Source organism: Pristiophorus japonicus, chromosome 14, assembly GCF_044704955.1.
Source record: "Pristiophorus japonicus isolate sPriJap1 chromosome 14, sPriJap1.hap1, whole genome shotgun sequence".
NCBI classification, from domain to species: Eukaryota; Metazoa; Chordata; class Chondrichthyes; family Pristiophoridae; genus Pristiophorus; species Pristiophorus japonicus.
In genome coordinates this window covers 147,476,200-147,495,381 of record NC_091990.1, presented here as the reverse complement: position 1 = coordinate 147,495,381, position 19,182 = coordinate 147,476,200, and the positions used below count along the sequence as shown (strand labels likewise).

The following is a 19,182-nucleotide window of genomic DNA, read 5'->3' as shown; positions in this document are numbered from 1 at the left end:
TACAACAATCCAGTAGTTTCCTAGGGAGAGTAACTGTGAGTAACGAGTCAAAACACTCTTTTTTGCTTTTGCTTCCTTCTACATATGAAACACAGCATTTTGTTTATGTTTAACTTATGTTGCAGGTTTGTATCTTATATCATCTTTGCCACATGGGGCCCTTTCATGTAAAACATTGCATTAACCACAATCATCACATGACTATAGTAAGAATGCAAATATCCCTTCTGTGCAGTCACTATCCAATCACAAAAGGCACCGGTGTTGAACAATATGAACAATATTTACTCAGTACGCAGGCTACACTATCGCCACTATGTCTATAGTGGTTCAAGAAGGTGGCCCACCATTACCAATATCAGGATGGGCAATATATCTAGTCTTGCCAGTATGGCCCATGTCAGTTAACTGAGTAAATAGAAGCGGATCAAATCTAGCTTCTCCCTGGTCTACACCAGAGCATATAGTTACCTATTAAGCCACTGGGGATGAAAGGGGGAGGCACTGAGCTTGTGCTTTGCGTAACCCATAGCAAATATTACTTGCAAAATGTATCCAAAATTACAAGAAATTAAAAGCAACTTAGAATGGTTGGCATATTAAGATGTTTCAAAAAATAACATACAAATACAATACCTATATATAATGACGGCAGCTATGAGAATCAGGATTGCCAATATTGTCAAGACTGCTCCAACGATGTAACTTATGTGTAGTCCTTCAACTGCAGCAGTAATAAGACCAATCAATTATACAAATTAAATACAATGTCAAATCCTAACTAGAATGTAATATTTTAGTTACAGAATAATACACAAAATCTAGCTCATCTGGAGATAACTGAGAATGACCTGAATTAAAAATCTGAACCAAACCTAACATGCTTATTCTTCACTAACATCCATTCTATCACAATTTTGATTTATTTCCCATTTTTCCACTGTTATCACAACAGTTCTCCATGTTTTCATTGAAGTCAGTGAGTTAAAGCAGCACAAGTATTGCAGTTATTCTGCACATCCTTGTTTTACAATAGAGAAGGGAATAGAGGGTTAGATGAGGAAAGGCGGGAGGAGGCTCGAGTGGAGCACTGATGCCGGCATGAACTGGTTGGGCCGAATGGCCTGTTTCTGGGTTGTATATCCTATGTAATCTTATGTAGTCCATTCATGGAACAATCACACTTTGTACAATGTAAACATATACAGAGACTCAGCTGGACATTACATAGGGCAAGTCGGACATTGTTTCTATGTAAACATATGTACAGATATTTGCCATTATTTCCTTTAAGTGCAAAATATTTATTGAAATGCATTGTTCTTTAATCCAATCTATATAACTGCAGAGATGGCACTATCTGATGACTTTAAGGGAGTGGGAACTTCTGTGGTGAAATAATGTGGTGAATACATTAATCACCCTTTAGAAAGGTAATCTAGCAGCATAGCAGGTTGCTGCATCAATACCAACATAGTATGTTATGAATTGGTTAGACCTGGGCTTGCAGCCATAATTCTCCACGTAGGTTGTTTTTGACCATTGGTTGTTTTTGACTATCGGAGAGTCAAGATGCTTTTCTTCATCAAGGCAAAAAGGTTAGAAGATAGATACCCCAAGCTCCTTTTATGCACCTTGAGAAAGGCTTTGGCAGAAAACTGGGGTCAGGTTGATTCCCAGTGTAATGTATGCACTGTGAGTATGTTCACCTGTACATACATTACACCCTGCTCACAATCATCTGGGGCAGCTGAACAGCAAATATCACCGCTAATCCCCTCCGCTCAAACAAAAGACAGGGGGGAATAATCTTAACACAAAAAACATTCCTTCAGAATTTTGATTTGATTATTTCCCATTTTATTCCACCGTAATCACAACAGTTCTCCACGATTTCAATGAAGTCAGCGAGTTAAAGCAGCACAAGTATAGCAGTTATTTTGCACATCCTTAAGGCAGTTTCTGTATCGAAATGATGCAAAATGTGTACAACTGCAGATGAACCAGTGTGAGTTTGGCATTGCTGTGAGAACTTCAGCTGGCGCACAGACAGCTTTTTAAACTTTAAAGTGAAAGTTTACAATGTAGAAAAGTCGTCTGCCTTTTACTTTCTTACATTGGAAAAGAGCAGTCGGGGCAATCAGCTCTCTTCTAACATTTACAATTTCATCAGCCCGAGCACACAGCATGGGGCTGTATTTAAGTATGTCCCTGCAAAGCTCGACCAGTCCCCGATCTGAGTGGAGGGCAAACAGGGCACTATAAATCGGAGCACTCCCATAACATTGCTCTCGAAATCACACTGATACAAAAGCAGAGCTGCTAATAGCAGGGAAGGAGTGGGATTTATGTGATTTTATTAGGAGTGAGATGCATCAAAAAGAGGTTACATTTTTATGCCAAAATGAATCAATGCAGTGCAATTGCAGCAAAATTGACACAATTATTCATTATTTCTCCCAAGGAAATTCATTCAATTGCCAGTGGTAAAGTGCTCCACCTAGTGGTCTGGCTGAGATTAGAATGAACAAACTTGCTGTTACACAGCACCTTAAATCTAGGTTAAGAGACAAGGGGCGAGAAATTCGTCTCAGGCGGTGGAGCAAAGCTGGCAGTGTTGCATCAGCTGCCCGTTATACACAGCGTCTGATATTCAGTTCCATTGACTGCTTTAAGTTGTTTTGGAGCCCATTGTCATTTTGTCAACCAGTAACAAATCAGGCTGAAGGACTAATAGTAATGCTGCCAATAAAGGATAGAAATTTTAACAGAACGCCTTGAACACAGTGAACTAAAATTCTATGCCAGCTTTTATGGGATTTATTAAAAATCGGTAATGTGAATTTCAAATGATATGGGCTTAAATACTCCAGGACAAAGCAGTCACTTGATCAGCAACTCATCCACCACCTTAAACACCCACTCCCTCCACCATGGATGCATATCTAAACACTGTACTATCTACAAGATGCATTGAAGCAACTCGCCACAGCTTCTTCGGCAGCACCTCACAAACCCACAACTTCCATCACCTAGAAGGGTAAGGGCAGCAGATTCATGGGAGCACCACGATCTCCAAGTTCCCCTCCAAGGTACACACCAACCTGATTTGGACATCTATCGCCGTTCCTTCGTCACTGGGTCAAAATCCTGGAACTCCCCCCCCCCCCAACAGCTCTGTGGGAGTACCTTCACCACACGGACTGCAGCGGTTCAAGAAGGCAGCTCACCACCACCTTCTTAAGGGCAACTAGGGATGGGCAATAAATCCTGGCCTCACTAATGATAACAACATCCCAAGAATGGAATTAAAAAAGTTAAATGGGGACGAACACTGTCTAACACAGAAGATCTTTTTAGCCTCATTTCAGTGAGCAGGGAACGTACCATTTACCGCAGGCAAGACCTGGTTTTCGTCCTGGTCACAGAGACCTTGATTTGCAGCTTTCTGAGAACAGCTAGAGACAAAAACATCGTATTTAGCATCATACATGAAACTGCAATGATTCTGTGGAATAGTCACTAAACTAACCGCTGGCAAATTAAATACTAAAAATACATACCAACGTTGTACCAACAGTGCATAATGAGAATTCTTTAATGGGTGATCAAGTGCAATAATCCAGTGATGATTGTTACACGTGTTTTTCAAATATTATAGTGACATTTCAGTATATTAGCAATGATGCAATATGTGACTTACAATTACTGCGGTAGTAAAATGGAGGGTCTCCTGTCAATGAACTGGAAGCTGATTTCAATGACCGGAAGCTGCGCAGAAGTGTTCTGCGCATTAATCTAGAAATTTTGATGGTGTTTCTGCTTGCCCCGCTCCCTGTTCTCGATATTTCAACCCTGCTCTCTGTTCCCAACATTTCAGCCCCGCTCCATTTTCCAGAATTTCAGCCCTGCTCTGTTTTCCGCTGTCAATCAAAGTGATGTTTTCACTCTCCAGCTCGGCAGCTTTGAACCTTTCTCTCTCGGTCAAAGGGGGGGCGGTGGGAGGGGGGGGAAGGTGGAGCCGGTTCAATGGCAATTTATCCAGCTGAATGAAACTGAGTAAAGCCGCTTCCCACTCCAACTGGCGGAACAATGCCGACTTTCTCCTTAGCAAGAGAAAAGGTGAACAAGACTGTTTGCAACCTAGGAGTCATATTTGACCCTGAAATGAGTTTCCAGCCATATATCCGCGGCATAACTAAAACCATCTTTTTCCACCTCCGTAACATTGCCCATCTCCGCCCCTGCCTCAGCTCTTCTGCTGCTGAAACCCTCATCATGCCTTTGTTACCTCTAGACTTGACTACTTCTAACTCACTCTTGGCCGGCCTCCCACATTCTACACTACATAAGCTTGAGGTCATCCAAAATTCAGCAGTCCTAACTCACACCAAGTCACGATCACCCATCACCCCTGTGCTTTCTGACTTACATTGGCTCCCGGTTAAACAACACCTCGATTTCAAAATTCTCATCCTTGTTTACAAATCACTCCATTTTTTGTCTCTTCAATTCTCTTCCTTCATCTCACTTAAAGGTGTTGAACCCCACCTACTTGATACGGTTCCACAACCAGCTATCACCCCCTGGTATCTCCAAGTTTGAGTCTTGAACTCAAGTATCAGCAAGCTATCAGTCTGTTGAAGATGTCACAACCAACCTGGGTTTGTTCACATACTCGCACTTCTAAAAAGGCACACAGCAATCTGGAGCTGGAGCCTTGGCTGAATTTTCCTTCCCTAATCCAGAAGAATGATGACCGATTGTATGGTCACTGTTGCTGGTTCAAGTGAGATCAGCTTACAGCAGAAAAGAAATGAAACCTGGGATCATACTGGTCTGTAGTGCTCACAGAGAGGTAGCCTTTACTTGTGAACCCCCGGGAGCATGCACAGCAGACTTAACATTAAATTATGGCATGAAATTTGGAAGATCTAATTACAATGACATCTCTCTATAAAGTCCTAGGTTCCTCATCCCAAAGAAAATGATTAAAAACACATTAAGCAATATTGTGATACATGTTGTACAGGTGTAAACAGTGTTAATGTGTGGGGCTCAAAAGTAATTTCAGATGAAAATATAAAATAATTTAATTCCCATTCCCTCTCGAGGGCAGAAGAGGTTTTTTGTATACTGCTAGTAAGAGAGCGTCTGCAATCATATTGTACCATCGGCACTCTTATACTTTCTGCTACTGCAGGAGTGTCAGCTCAGTGTCACTATTATTTATTGCTGTTTGCACTATGATTTCAATTTTTGGTGTGGCATAAAACAAATGCTATTATCGGGCCTGGGATTCAGATGGGATCTGTGGTGTTTTCAACAATATTGCTGAAAAATTATTGTCCCCACTGAGGAAGGAGCCCTGAATTACTGGTGCACTCTGTTCCTCTCTGCTGCTCGGAAACTCCACTAATGGTGGTACACTGGATGGATATGTATAAATGATAATGTACATTCTCAGCTGGTAGTGCACACTACACTGCACTGACAAACACAATTTCTGTCCAACAGCAAGTAAGATCACCATTTGTGTTGGTCGCAAGATCACCTTTAGCAGTGATAATAACATGAAATCCATAGGAAGCAACAGGATTTGTGATATGACGCATACATCAGAGATACTGTCCATTGACTTCTAGCCCTCCAACATCAAAAGCATAAACAGAAAATAACATTTTTGGTCTTTTTGCACAGTTTCCAGAATTTCTCTAATAATGCCAATGAAAAGATCACAATACAAAAACTGGAGTGAGTTTTCCCACTGTTATATTAATGTGAATAGTTAAGTTAAAAATCAACATAAATTAATCCACAACTTTCTGTTTTGACAATGTAATTCACTCTCATGTCAGAATGGAATTTGTTGGGATTTATTTCAAAATGTTGCCATTTCGTATTGAGAAAATCTCACTTTGTATCTACACAAACAACCTATTATTTTCTTCTGCAGGCTAAAAAAACACAAAAAAGGCTTCCTTTGCAGTAACAAAGAGTGAAAATATTCATTTATTGATCCATTTGGACTGTTAATTAGAAGACAAGAGTGTTTACTGTTTCTGCTGCAATCTGGTTTGCAAATAACAAGATAAATGCCCGGAGTGTAGACAATTCTAGCAGACCCGTGATCTTGGTAGCCTTCAAAATCTGCCTCAGGTTTAACTGGAATAAAATCAAAACCATCCTGGGTCTAGCTGGAGGGAGTATATAACAAAGACTACAATCTAGGCCACCACCTAGAAGGACAAGGGCAGCAGGCGCATGGGAACACCACCACCTCCACGTTCCCCTCCAAGTTACACACCCCCCTGACTTGGGAGTATATCGCTGTTCCTTCATCATCGCTGGGTCAAAATCCTGGAACTCCCTCCCTAACAGCACTGGGGGACTACCTTCACCACATGGACTGCAGTGGTTCAAGAAGGTGGCTCACCACCATCTTCTCAAGGGCAATAAATGCTGGCTTTGCCAGCGGCACCCACATCCCATGAACGAACATAAAAAAAGTTACAAAAAATTTGCACACTTACTTCTCACTTGTATTCTCAACAGAAGCCGTGGGCTTTGCAGGGAAAGAGTCTGAGGTTTTGTGTGGCCCACTGGCGTCAGCTTTCTTATTGGAGCTGGTGGTTTCTGGAAATGGAGGCACATATCCGGGAACTGCAAAGAATTATAATTATGAATTACAAATGAATTCACCTTTGTGTTTAAACAGCGTTATACCACTTTTTCCCATCTATAAGGTCTGTAAATAATGTCATGTCAGAGTTTTAGGACATTTACTCAGCCCCAGTGTTTCCTACATAATGAGTTCCTGATCTGAGGAGGTGCCTGTAATGTATGCACCTGTGAGTATGTTGTGAGTGCCCTTGCCAAAAGGGGGCATTTGATTTAATGTTCTACTTTAAAATAGTTGTAAAGCTGTTGCACTGAGTGGCTTAGCCAGTCACGTGATGTTCACAAGACTCAATAACACTCCAGTCAGTTGGATCTAGGTCAACCACAATGAGGTATGCAGCTGTGAGCTTAGTGGATGAACTGGTAACGTGTAGTGTGATTGTTAAACCGTTGTTAATAAATCAACTAGTTCTTAATAGTTTTGACTAAGGGTCATTGACCCGGAACATTAACTCTGTTTTCCTCTCCACAGATGCTGCCTGACCCGCTGAGACTTCCAGCATTCTCTGTATTTAGTTCTTAATAGCAATGTGTTGCAATGAATTCTTAAACAAAGAACCCACGAAGCAAATATATTACAGTGCCAAATAGAGAAGAGATTCTTTTCAGAAGAGGGAGAAAATTAGAGGGAAAGGCACTCGTTCCCTGCACACAAACTCTAGCATTTTTCTAAAGGGAGTGTAAAGAAGAACATTAAAGGGTCTAGAGAGTGAATGGGAGAGTGGGAATAGACTAGGTGGCTTATGTGAAGAACACCGTCACAGACTTGATGGGCCGAATTATCTATTGCTATGCTGTAGCATTCTATGATTCTATGAAGGGATAAAGAAACAAATCAGCCCCTGAAGGACGCTGTCCTCCACTCCATCAGCAGGAAGGAACTGGTCAGCTGTCAGAAACAGGCACAGTAGTATTTGGAAATTCTAAAAAGAGATAAGGTTTAATGGAATAGCCTAATTATAGACCGGTAGGGAATGGATGTAAACTATGCTTCCAAGAGAGAAAACTGGATTGTATGTAGTTTGCAGATTTCCAGGCAAAAGAAACTAATTAAACATTTATCCCCGCCATGACCATGTAATAATAGGGATAGAGCATCTCCCGAGACCACCATGGAGATCAAATTCATACAAACTGAGGAAAAAATATATTTTGAAATATCATTTAAGCTCCTTCCAACTGTGGTCAGAAAAACCCCAACAGCAATACGTGGACAATAATGAAGACTCTTCGAGCATTAACTGTCCTATGATACAGTAAAGTACACAAAATGGTGCAATATCTGCACAAAATCAGGATAATTGTGCGACACAACATAGTGGCTGTGATTTTGCTGACCTCGGCGGGACCCGATCCCACTGCTGGCTCCATCCCGCTGCCAGAAATAAATATACCCTGATGGGGCTTGTTAAGCCCGACCAGAGTGTTTGCCGGCCAATTAGGGGAAGCAGAACTGGTGACATAGTTTGATGACATGTCATCAGTCAGTTTCCTTAAAGGGACCATGTCCACATTGATTTTGACAGTTGTGCTGTCAGTGTTCGACAGCATTGAGGTGCTGCAAACATTGGCAATGGTTGCACAAAGGCATAGGGATGCACCCAGGCTCTCCAATGACAGCACGCAGGGGGGGTCCTCTTCCCTTCCAATGGGTGGGAGAGATGTTCCCAGGGGACCAATGCAGCCTGGTTGCACATTGCAGAGGAGGGCATAAGCAGGGATGTGGTCAGGAGAACCTGGCTGTAGTGCCGCAAACATTCCAATTATCTCATTAGAACACAAAATATTAGTACAAAGCCATACTCAACCTCATCCTGCTGTGCCACTCATCACATCCCCATCACTCTGCCTTTCCTACCCTACTTCTGCACATCCTTACTCACACCAAGTTATTTTGCACCTCCACCCATCCCTCTCTCTATCTACATTATCACATCCCCATCTCACTAGCCACCCTTCACACTCATCCTCACCCTCGTGCAATCATACCAACTATTAATACAAAAGGGTAGGTACTTGGGTGTTTTATGCAATGTTCATGTAAAGTTTGTGTTAATGTAGTGTCAAACATTGAAATCTTTATTTTCAACACTTTGTGTTCTTGGACAGATTTGTGTGCACCTTTGGAAGTGGCTTAGTGAGTTGCTGTAAATGGTGAGACATAATGGTAGCCCCCCCCGTTATGTCTTGAATAAAGAGTCAGACCAGATACTGCAAGCTCAAAGTAAGGTGTGACCGTAGTCCTTTATTACAGATCTCAGAGTGCCTCTCCAGCCTGTGAGTCCTCCTTATATACAGGTGCTCCCAAGGGATTGTGGGACCCCTTGGGACTCCAGGGGATAAGCCCTCTGGTGGTTAGACATGGTATTTACAGGTTTACATACATAACAACACTCCCCCCTAAAGTCAATAGTGTAACTATTTACAATGTGAGTTGATCTGGGGCCTTCCTTTCGCTGGTTGATCGTCTCAGTGCAAATGCTGGTGTTGGTGAGTCGTTTGTTGGGCCTTCGGTGGGCTGCTGTGGAGCTGGCCTTGCTGGGCTGCTGGGGGTGGTGAGTCTTGCTGGGCTGCTGTGGGTGATGGGTTCTGCTTCGTGGTCAACTGCTGGGTCGATTGCCACTTGTGTGTGTTGGAGGGTCGGAAAAGGTGGGGTCCATTGTGGGTTGTTCTGGATAGTCCGTAAATCTGAGTTTGGTTTGGTCCAAGTGTTTCCTGCAGGTGAGTCCATTTGAGAGTTTGACCACAAACACCCTACTCCCCTCCTTGGCAAAAACAGTGCCAGCAAACCACTTGGGACCTTGTCCATAGTTCAACACAAATACGGGATCGGTTATCTCAATTTCGCATGACACATTTGCACGATGATGATATGTATTCTGTTGAAGCCGCCTGCTCTCTACCTGTTTGTGTAGATCAGGGTGGACTAATGAGAACCTTGTTTTAAGTGCCCTCCTCATGAGCAGTGAGCAACTGGGGTCTTGTGCGGTAACTAAGCAGGACTCGGGATAAGCGAGTCTGCAGTGAGCCTTCAGTTACCCTTTTCAAGCTCTGCTTGATTGTTTGAACTGCTCACACTGCCTGACCGTTGGACGCTGGCTTAAACGGGGCAGACGTGACATGTTTGATCCCATTGCGGGTCATGAACTCCTTGAACTCGGCACGGGTAAAGCACGGCCCATTGTCACTTACAAGGACATCGGCAAATCGTGCGTGGCAAACATGGCCCCGTAGGGTTTCAATGGTGGCAGCGGGCATGCTTGCTGACATTATCACACGTTCAATCCATTTGGATTACGCATCTACAACTACTAAAAACATTTTTCCCAACAATGGGCCTGCATAGTCGACATGGACCCTGGACCACGGTTTTGAGGGCCAGGACCATAAACTTAGTGGCGTCTACCTGGGTGCATTGCTTAACTGGGAACATGTATTACATTTGTGCACGCAGGACTCTAAATCTGCACTGATACCGGGCCACCACATGTGGGATCTGGCTATCGCTTTCATCATTATGATACCTGGGTGGGTGCTGTGGAGATTACTGATGAAAGTGTCCCTGCCCTTTTTTGGCACCACTACCCGATTACCCCATAGGAGGCAGTCTGCCTGCATAGACATTTCATCTTTGCGCCACTGGTACGGCTTTATTTCTTCCTGCATCTCTTAACGGGACACTAGACCAGCTCCCGTGGAACACACAGTTTTTTACTAAGGACAGTAAGGAATCCTGGCTCATCCAAGTTCTAATCTGTCGGGCGGTAACAGGTGATTGCTCACTCTTGAATGCTTCCATTACCATAACTAAACCTGCGGGCTGTGCCAGTTCCACCCCTGTGGTGGGCAATGGCAGCTTACTGAGAGCATCGGCACAGTTTTCTGTGCCTGGCCTGTGGCGGATGGCGTAGTTGTATGCGGACAACGTGAGCGCCCATCTCTGGATGCGGGCCGATGCATTCGTATTTATCCCCTTACTTTCAGAAAAGAGGGATATAAGCGGCTTATGGTCAGTTTCCAATTCGATTTGATCCCGAACAGATATTGATGCATTTTCTTTACCCCGTAAACACACGCTAAAGCTTCTTTTTCAATCATACTGTAGGCCCTCTCGGCCTTAGACAGACTTCTGGATGCATAAACAACCAGTTGCAATTTCCCAAATTCATTAGCTTGTTGCAATACACACCCAACCCCATAAGACGACGCATCACATGCTAGTACCAAACGCTTACATGGATCGTACAACACAAGCAATTTGTTTGAACACAACAGCTTCCTAGCTTTCTCAAAGGCACTTTCTTGGCTTTTACCCCATACCCATTCATCTCCTTTACGCAGTAAAGAGTGCAGGATTCTAACAATGTGCTAAGATCCGTTACGATGTTACCAAAATATTTCAGGAGTCCTAGAAACGACCGCAGCTCCGTCATGTTCTGTGGTCTTGGTGCGTTCTTGATTGCCTCCATCTTCTATTGGTGGGCCTGATACCATCCGCCGCGATTCTTCTCCCCAGGAACTCCACTTCAGGTGTCAGGAAAATGCACTTTGAGCGTTTTAGCCTGAGTCCCACACGATTAAACCGGCTAACAACCTCCTCCACGTTCTGCAGGTGCTAAACGGTGTGCCGACCTGTAACCAAGATGTCGTCCTGGAAGATCACGGTGCGCGGGACCGACTCCAGCAAGCATTCCATGTTCCTCTGGAATATCGCCGAGGCCGATCGAATCCCAAATGGGCATCTGTTGTAAATGAAGAGACCTTTGTGCGTGTTGATGCAGGTGAGGCCTTTTGATGATTCCTCGGCTCCTGCGTCATGTAGCCAAGATCGTCCAGCTTCGTGAACGTTTTCCCTCCCGCCAGCGTCGCAAATAGATCATCTGCCTTTGGTAGCAGGTATTGATCCTGCAGTGAGAAACGATTGATAGTTACTTTGTAATCACCACAGATTATGACAGTGCTGTCTCCCTTAAGGACTGGAATGATCTGACTGGCCCACTCATTGAATTCGATCGGCGAAATGATGCCCGCTCGTTGCCGCCTGTCCAAATCGATCTCCACCCTCTCATCGTGTAAGGTACCGCTCTCACCTTGTGATGGATGAGTTGCGCCCCCGGAATCAAATGGATTTGTACTTTTGCTCCATGGAACTTCCCGATGCCTGGTTCGAGCAGCGAGGGGAACTTGCTTAGGACCTGGGCACATGAGGTGTCGTCGACGGACGAAAGCGCTTGGGCGTCATCCCAGCTCCAGCGTATCTTTCCCAGCCAGCTCTTGCCAAACAGCGTGGGGCCATTGCCCGGTACCACCCAGAGTGGTAACTTGTGCACCGCTCCTTTGTAGGAGACCTTTACGGTAGCACTGCCAATTACGGGAATCAGTTTCTTTGTGTACGTTCTCAGTTTAGTAAGAATGGGAGTCAGGACTGGCCTTGAAGCCTTGCTGCACCACAATTTATCGAAAGTTTTTATGCTCATTATGGATTGGCTTGCGCCCGTGTCCAGCTCCATGGACACCGGGAGTCCAGTTAATTCAACCTTCAGCATTATCGGGGGACACTTTGTGGTAAATGTGTGCACCCCATATATCTCTGCCTCCTTGGTCTGAGGCTCTGGTTTGCCATGATCCACCATGGATCTGTCCTCCTCTGCAACATGGTGGTTTGCAGGATTAGCAGGGGTTGCAGCTCGCCTGCACATGCGTTGGAGGTGTCCCATTGTTCCACAGCCCTTGCAAACATATCCTTTGAAGCGGCATGAATGGAAATGATGGTCACCCCCGCCAACAAGATGTTAATGGCCTTGTATTCACCACCCTTGATGACTCTGAGTCATCTGCGGATGTGCAGCTGCAGGCGTTTAAGTCCTGCCATGTACATTTCGATTCGAAAACAATGTTACTTTGTTCACAGTACTTGCAGCAGCACTAGTGTGCTGAGAAATTTGTTTGGAATTGTCACTGGTGGCGATAAATGCCTGGGCTATCGCTATGGCTTTACTCAAGGTTGGGGTCTCTACAGTCAAAAGTTTGAGAATTATTACTTCATGGCTAATGCTAAGTACAAAGAAGTCCCTGAGCATGTGCTCCAAGTGTCCTTCAAACTTGCAATGTCCTGCAAGGCGCCTTAGCTCAGCAACGTAGCTCGCCACTTCTTGACCTTCAGACCTCTTGTAGAACCGATACCTCGCCATCAGAACGTTTTCCTTTGGGTTTAAATGCTCCCGGACTAGTGTGCACAACTCATCGTATGATTTGTCTGTGGGTTTTTCTGGAGCGAGCAGGTTTTTCATGAGGCCATACGTTGGTGCCCTGCAAACAGTGAGGAGGATCACCCTTCATTTGGCAGTGTTCTTTTCTCCTTCCAGCTCGTTGGTCACGAAGTATTGGTCGAGTCACTCCACAAAGATTTTCCAATCATCTCCCCTCCGAAAATTTCTCCAGGATGCCCACGGTTCTCTGCATTATTGCGGTGGGGTTCATCATCTGTATCTCGTCGCCAGTTGTTATGTCTTGAATAAAGAGTCGGACTAGATACTGCAAGCTCAAAGTAAGGTGTGACCGTAGTCCTTTATTATAGATCTCAGATTGCCTCTCCAGCCTGTGAGGCCTCCTTATATACAGGTGCTCCCAAGGGATTGGGACTCCAGGGGATAAACCCTCTGGTGGTTCAACATGGTATTTACAGGTTTACATACATAACAACCTCCACCCTACCACCCACCCCACAATGGTCATGAGTGTGAAAGAAATGGCTTGGGTATTGTAGGAATGCTTTTTGGTGTTGATGTGGTGTGGTGGCAATCTGGTGCACCATGTGGCAGTCAGGGTGTACAGCGTCAAGTGAAGTAAATCTGGCCATGGTGAGGCCATCCCTGGCCTCCCGGGCAGAAATGTGGTTGGGTGTTGATGCCCTGTGTCCTGTGCAGCATCAGTTGATTGTGGGGAAGGTTAGTGTTGTTGTTGGTGCTGCTCGTGTGCCTGGTATTGGGACTGATTGTGGTCGGATTCTGAGGACCAAGGTGAGAGAGTATAAAGGGCACCCATGCTGATGGAATAGATGGTAGGTGAAGTAGAGATAACAGAAACGATCGGTCAATGGTGAGAGAAGTTAGATTGGATGGAGACTTGTGTAATGACTTGCAGCATGCTGAATCTGTTGTGGAAATGCAGTGAGGAAGAGCTTGTGGCTGAGGGAAGACATCTCTGTAAAGCGGGAGCTTTTACTTGACATTTGAAGCTGTCAACTCAACAGCTGATTCAATGGCCACTGACCTCCCCCTTCAGCTTCACAGACGTGGCCTAGCAACAGCATGAAATCTGTGGGCGAGCTGTCAAATTCAAAAGGTCAGTTTAAAACCATTGTTAATTGGCTGTAAACAAGCCATTAATCATTTAAGAAATTGGCTCCCCTGCCTTTGCCTGTTGGGTCTGCTCAGCGCTGGCAGACCCAACATTGGGAAAGGCAAGTGTGCACGATTTAACAGCGGGTTCCCGACCGCTGTCAAAAATATTACATTTCCCACTCTACCCGTCACCAACCCTGTCCACTGACCTCCCAGAAAATTCCAACCAGTGACATTTTAAAAGAACAGTTCACCTGAATTGGCACAAAACTTAGATATTTATTTTGTTTCAAACTCACTCCTTTAAAAATTATATGTAAAAATTATAAGAATATTAAGATGTATATTATTTGTACCTGAAATGTTCCATCTATGATTGCAGAAATCTGCTTTTTAAATAGAGACTTATGAAGAGTATCTTTTCTAGATGAAACTAGGCCTTTAAAATGTTCTGTCATTTTTTTCTGTCTTTAAGCTGTTAACCATAGAAAAACACAACCCTTTGGAAGGTATTTTCCCAGTTTGTGACCTTAGGATTATTACTCACCCACTGAGCACAGCCGTCCATCTGGCTCATCTGGACATTCACACACAAAGTCTGTTGCCCTGGCAAAGCAAAGATGTGTGCATCCTCCATTATTGACACCACAGGTGTTGGTACCTAAAACAAATTCAATCATTTAAAGTAATATTTGGAATTATTTCTAACAGTAATGTCCTGACAGCAGCATATTCTAGGGGATATAATGGAAGATGCAGCGAGAAACAAAACTGGAATGGAATTTGAAGATCAAATCATTGCTGGTTTATTATACTTGATTGTATAATTTTTGTAATTGAATTTACATATATGGAAGGGGAGAATGAATATGATGTAGCCTTGATGAATATGACATACAAAGGTATCATGTGTAAGTGATCATTTTTGCAATGCACTGATGTTTTTCAATACATATTAATTATCAGTTTCATATTTACAAAACAAAATAAGTACTTTGCACCGCTCTGCCATAAACTTCGCGAAAACGGCATCACCATTGAAACGCATTGAATGGTGTGAAGTTGCTGTATTTGCGCAGGAGATACACACTAAACTTTAGGTCTTGTCCATTTTCATCCACATACTCTTTTCACGATGTGATAAGTGTTAATTACTGCCAATCAACCTCTCTGGCACTGAAAATTAACTGTTACAAGTATGGAGTCTCATTCCTTCAGGATTTAATTGTTGTTGGAGATTTTGAAAAAGTGTAAAATTCAATTAAAAAAAAACATTTCCTCTGTCTCTTTTTTCTCTCTCTTAATCCAATCATTCCCTCCCTCACTTTATTTCTAGTTCCACACCTGATTTAAAATTGAATTCACCCACTCTAATTTACACTGTATTCTCAGTCCTTCTGCTGTTAATTTCACAATCCTTCAAGCTGATTGGTTCAGGAGATACACAGTCGCTTGCCCTGTTCACTCAGGTCCCAGATGCCCTATATCCCTCACTGCACCGTTATCAGCTCGCACTTTCAGCAACTTGCCACGCAAAAAATGTAAACACCTAAATATACAAGGGCATGTCTAACTAACGGCAGACACTGTTAGATGCTCTGCCGCAGCAAATTATGGGCCAATATCATTTTAGTCCTTTCTCTCTCTCTATACCTGTTTGTCTTTGTGGGGAGACTACAATGATGTCCATCAGTCCCTCCACGTTAGCGAGGATGGTTTCCTTGTTGCGACCTGTGTACTTGTCCACACGCTGGACTGATTTGGTTTGCCAGTCTGTCCAGTAAATCCAGCGATCGTGCTAATTGTGAAAATAATGACTTTAGTTTTCACATAGAGCAATGCATGTAATTTAAAGTTGTGCAAAATCCCTCTTTGGATATTTAAGTACTATTTAAGTTTATATTGGGGAAAAAGTCCTTTCTGACAAGAAGCCCTCTTTAGAAACATAGGTGTCCGTGATGTCACAATAGTTACTGAGCACTCCCATCATCTCACGTACAGGGCAGGAGAGCTGGTCAGGCTGATCTACCTCATGTCTGCTGTCTTTCCCCTATTATATTAGCACTCAGTTTGTACTGAAAATATACAAATAGTCTTCGAGAAATCCTCAAGTTACAATTTGCAATGAAAGTATTGTAATTCTCTGTAACATTTTCACCGAAGCATTTTCTCTACTCTGGCCAGGACACTCCCAGCTTCACCCGTCAATCATTTCATCTGCTAAAATGTTGACACCAATTTGAATTCAACTTCAATTGTACTGAATCTGAAGAGAACAGTTAGATTTAATACCTTGTTTAGTGTTCCAAATTGGACGTCAAAACTGTGTCTTCCTTTTGCCAAATGCACTGTCCATTTGGATGAATAATCACTTTGAATTCCACATTCCTGCCAGAACTTCAAACTGGCCCTGACCCACCTTAGACTTTGATCTGACACTTGGAACAACAGAGGGCCCTGGCCACTAAACAGGCTTAAAAATATGGCCTGTATCCTTCCTGACTGTTCCCATTTTTCCATTGCTGACTCACAGACCTATACAGAGATGTTCCCTACACAGAATAACAGCACAGAATCAGGATGTTTGGCCCATCAACCTTTGGCTGTTCCATGATGATGGGCTGAAGGAACACAGAGGTCACATTCTCTCCTTCCCCGTGGCTCTGTGTTTTAGTTAATAATAGTACCAGTTGCATCAAATGCTGTTAAATTGAACCCATGATAATTACTTTGGCCAATTTCCATTTCAAGAGGCAAATGGGCACCGTTCCCCACATCAGCAAATACTTCTGTTTTCCACCATTAGGATTTGTCAATTTAAGTTTTCTATCATTAGGCCAGATAATATGCTTGGGTTTGAGTAATAGTCTGTGATTTAATTAAGGAATCCAGCTGATATCAGGAGCAATGAAAGTGAAGCTCGGGTACATTAGAGATGTAATCTGAATGCTGAATTAAATTGCAGCCTTTTAGTCACTGGATATCAGTTACTCTAATTTTCTATTCTCTGTTTCTCCACAGGATGGCACTGTTACATCTAAAAGCCACTTTAATGTTACAACACCCCCTCTGTGGCAAGTAAGAATAACTCCTGTTAATCTTGCTCACTCCAGAGGTAGCACTTCTGTCAAACTGTTAAAATAAACACAGCTAAAATGATGACATCCTTTTATTGAAAGTACATGTGCAAAGAAAACAATGTTTTTTTAACCTGAAAAAAATGACACAGAAGTAGAATTTCTATGGTCCTCTTCCATAACCGGCGGGATCTCAGGAGAACCAGCGTGACTAGCTGTTTCCACAGTTTCTCTCGGGTTTCCACCAATCTTCCCCTGAAGTTACGGCACAAGATCAGGAGAATCCCATGGAAATGCTACCTCCATATCATTTACTTAGACGAACCATGGGGAGATTGTCTAGTACATGCCTATAAGGGCCAATTTTATGATTGCACACTCCTGGCAGGAAGCACCATTTGCCAACAGCACGTATCAGAAATTCATTTTAAATCACGGGGAGCGCACTCATGCTCAAGACATTATAATAATGGCAGTAAGTGCTATTTACTTCCAGATAAACCAACAAAATATAACCAATGAGAATAATCAGTTTTTGTTGATTTTTAACTGGACCAGTCGGGGGATGTTTCAATATTGTATTTTGTTTTATATCAGAACCAGCACTGGTGAGTGAAAGGAAACTACATATGCATCTCTGAGCTAATTATTGCCTAAATTGCAAGTATCTGATTATTGAGTTAATCTGTGAATCTTTCCCCATCCACTTAAAAATATTTTAAAATAGCCCAACACTGCGGCAGCAAATGTCAACTTCCAGTGCATGCGGAAACCCGGAACGTGCGGGGCATTTACGACGGCGAATGTACATCGTAAAATCCGGGCCAATGTAAACAGCGGTGAGTGGCCTGCACGGGACCTTTCCCATTACTGTGCACCTGTGCATCTTAGAGGGAACATGGACCGATTGTCCTCACTGCTATCTTTCATGTTGCTGTCACCATGTGTTTGTATTTCCAATTATTGTTGACATTTATTGCTTTGCATCTCTGAATGTACAGAACTTAACTGATTGTTAATGGGACACTCCTTACCTGAGTTAAGGCAAAGGGATGTGTAACTTGGCCGACCAGAACTTGCCGTAGTTTTCCATTTAAATCACAACTTTCTATTCTATCTAAGTGAGCGTCCACCCAGTAGATCCTGCCAGGAAAGATTTGTATTGATTAAAATTACATTTCAGATAGCTTATCATGTACATATCATGGGGAAGAGAAGAGACTGTTCATGGTCCCAAATTTAATATTGGTGGGAAACTATCACCCAACTGCCTTGCACCAACTCTACAGTCATAGTATGAATGTTGTTCAATAAGAATTTGAGCACTATGATGAATTATGATGCAAAAAAAATCACATTCAAAGACAATCAGAGTGGCAATTTTGTGTCACACGGAATGGTTCTGGATGACCTTCAGAGGCTAGTAAAGAAGATTTCTGGCAAGTTTCCAGGGTAGAATAGAGCTTTCCTTCCTAATCTACCTTGGTTAATTACATTTTTAGACCCTCATGGCCCTTATACACATTATCCAATGGATCTTTTTTCATATCGTTGCTTTTTCTCAGCTCACCTTCTTGTATCATAATCCAAGGTCAGGCCATTTGGCCAACCCAAATCAGTATTAATAAGGACTTTTCGGTCAGTGCCATCCAACTGTGCACGCTCAATTTTGGCAAGGTTTCCCCAGTCTGTCCAGAAGAGATATCTGTCAGAGTACAACAATAATATTCATATTTTTATATTTGTGGCTTATTTCACAGGAACATTTAATTTCATAGCTACAGTTTTATCCAAACAAATGTATCAACATATGAAACATCACTTTCTCATAGGCTTATAGTTCAGATCAACAATGCCACATTTTTCCCATGGTGACACATACTGCAAAGAATCTCTGGAACCGGAGTGTATTACTCTTGCTGATCTGTCAACCTAGATCATGGAGTGAAGGTTGCTTTTATATTTATGTTCTTATTACTGCTGTCAGAGGCCTTGCACAGAGTCCTATAAGGAGGAAAATCTCTCTACAAAAGGTTGGGCACATTTCACTGAAAAATGTAATATGTTAAAATACAAATGTT

At 43.0% G+C, this 19,182-nt stretch overlaps 1 protein-coding gene across 2 annotated transcripts in view; it reads right to left on the bottom strand.

Moving 5' to 3' along the window:
* The window catches only part of lrp4 (low density lipoprotein receptor-related protein 4), a 451,660-nt gene that overhangs the window by 26,953 nt on the left and 405,525 nt on the right, over positions 1 to 19,182 (bottom strand). For both annotated transcript variants that reach the window (XM_070899678.1, XM_070899679.1), the window contains exons 30-36: positions 18,672 to 18,806; positions 18,136 to 18,244; positions 15,678 to 15,822; positions 14,572 to 14,685; positions 6,534 to 6,663; positions 3,388 to 3,458; positions 637 to 724 (exon numbers count right to left, since the gene is read on the bottom strand). In XM_070899678.1, the coding sequence (XP_070755779.1) occupies positions 637 to 724; positions 3,388 to 3,458; positions 6,534 to 6,663; positions 14,572 to 14,685; positions 15,678 to 15,822; positions 18,136 to 18,244; positions 18,672 to 18,806 (792 nt within the window). The remainder of the gene's footprint in view (positions 1 to 636; positions 725 to 3,387; positions 3,459 to 6,533; positions 6,664 to 14,571; positions 14,686 to 15,677; positions 15,823 to 18,135; positions 18,245 to 18,671; positions 18,807 to 19,182) is intronic.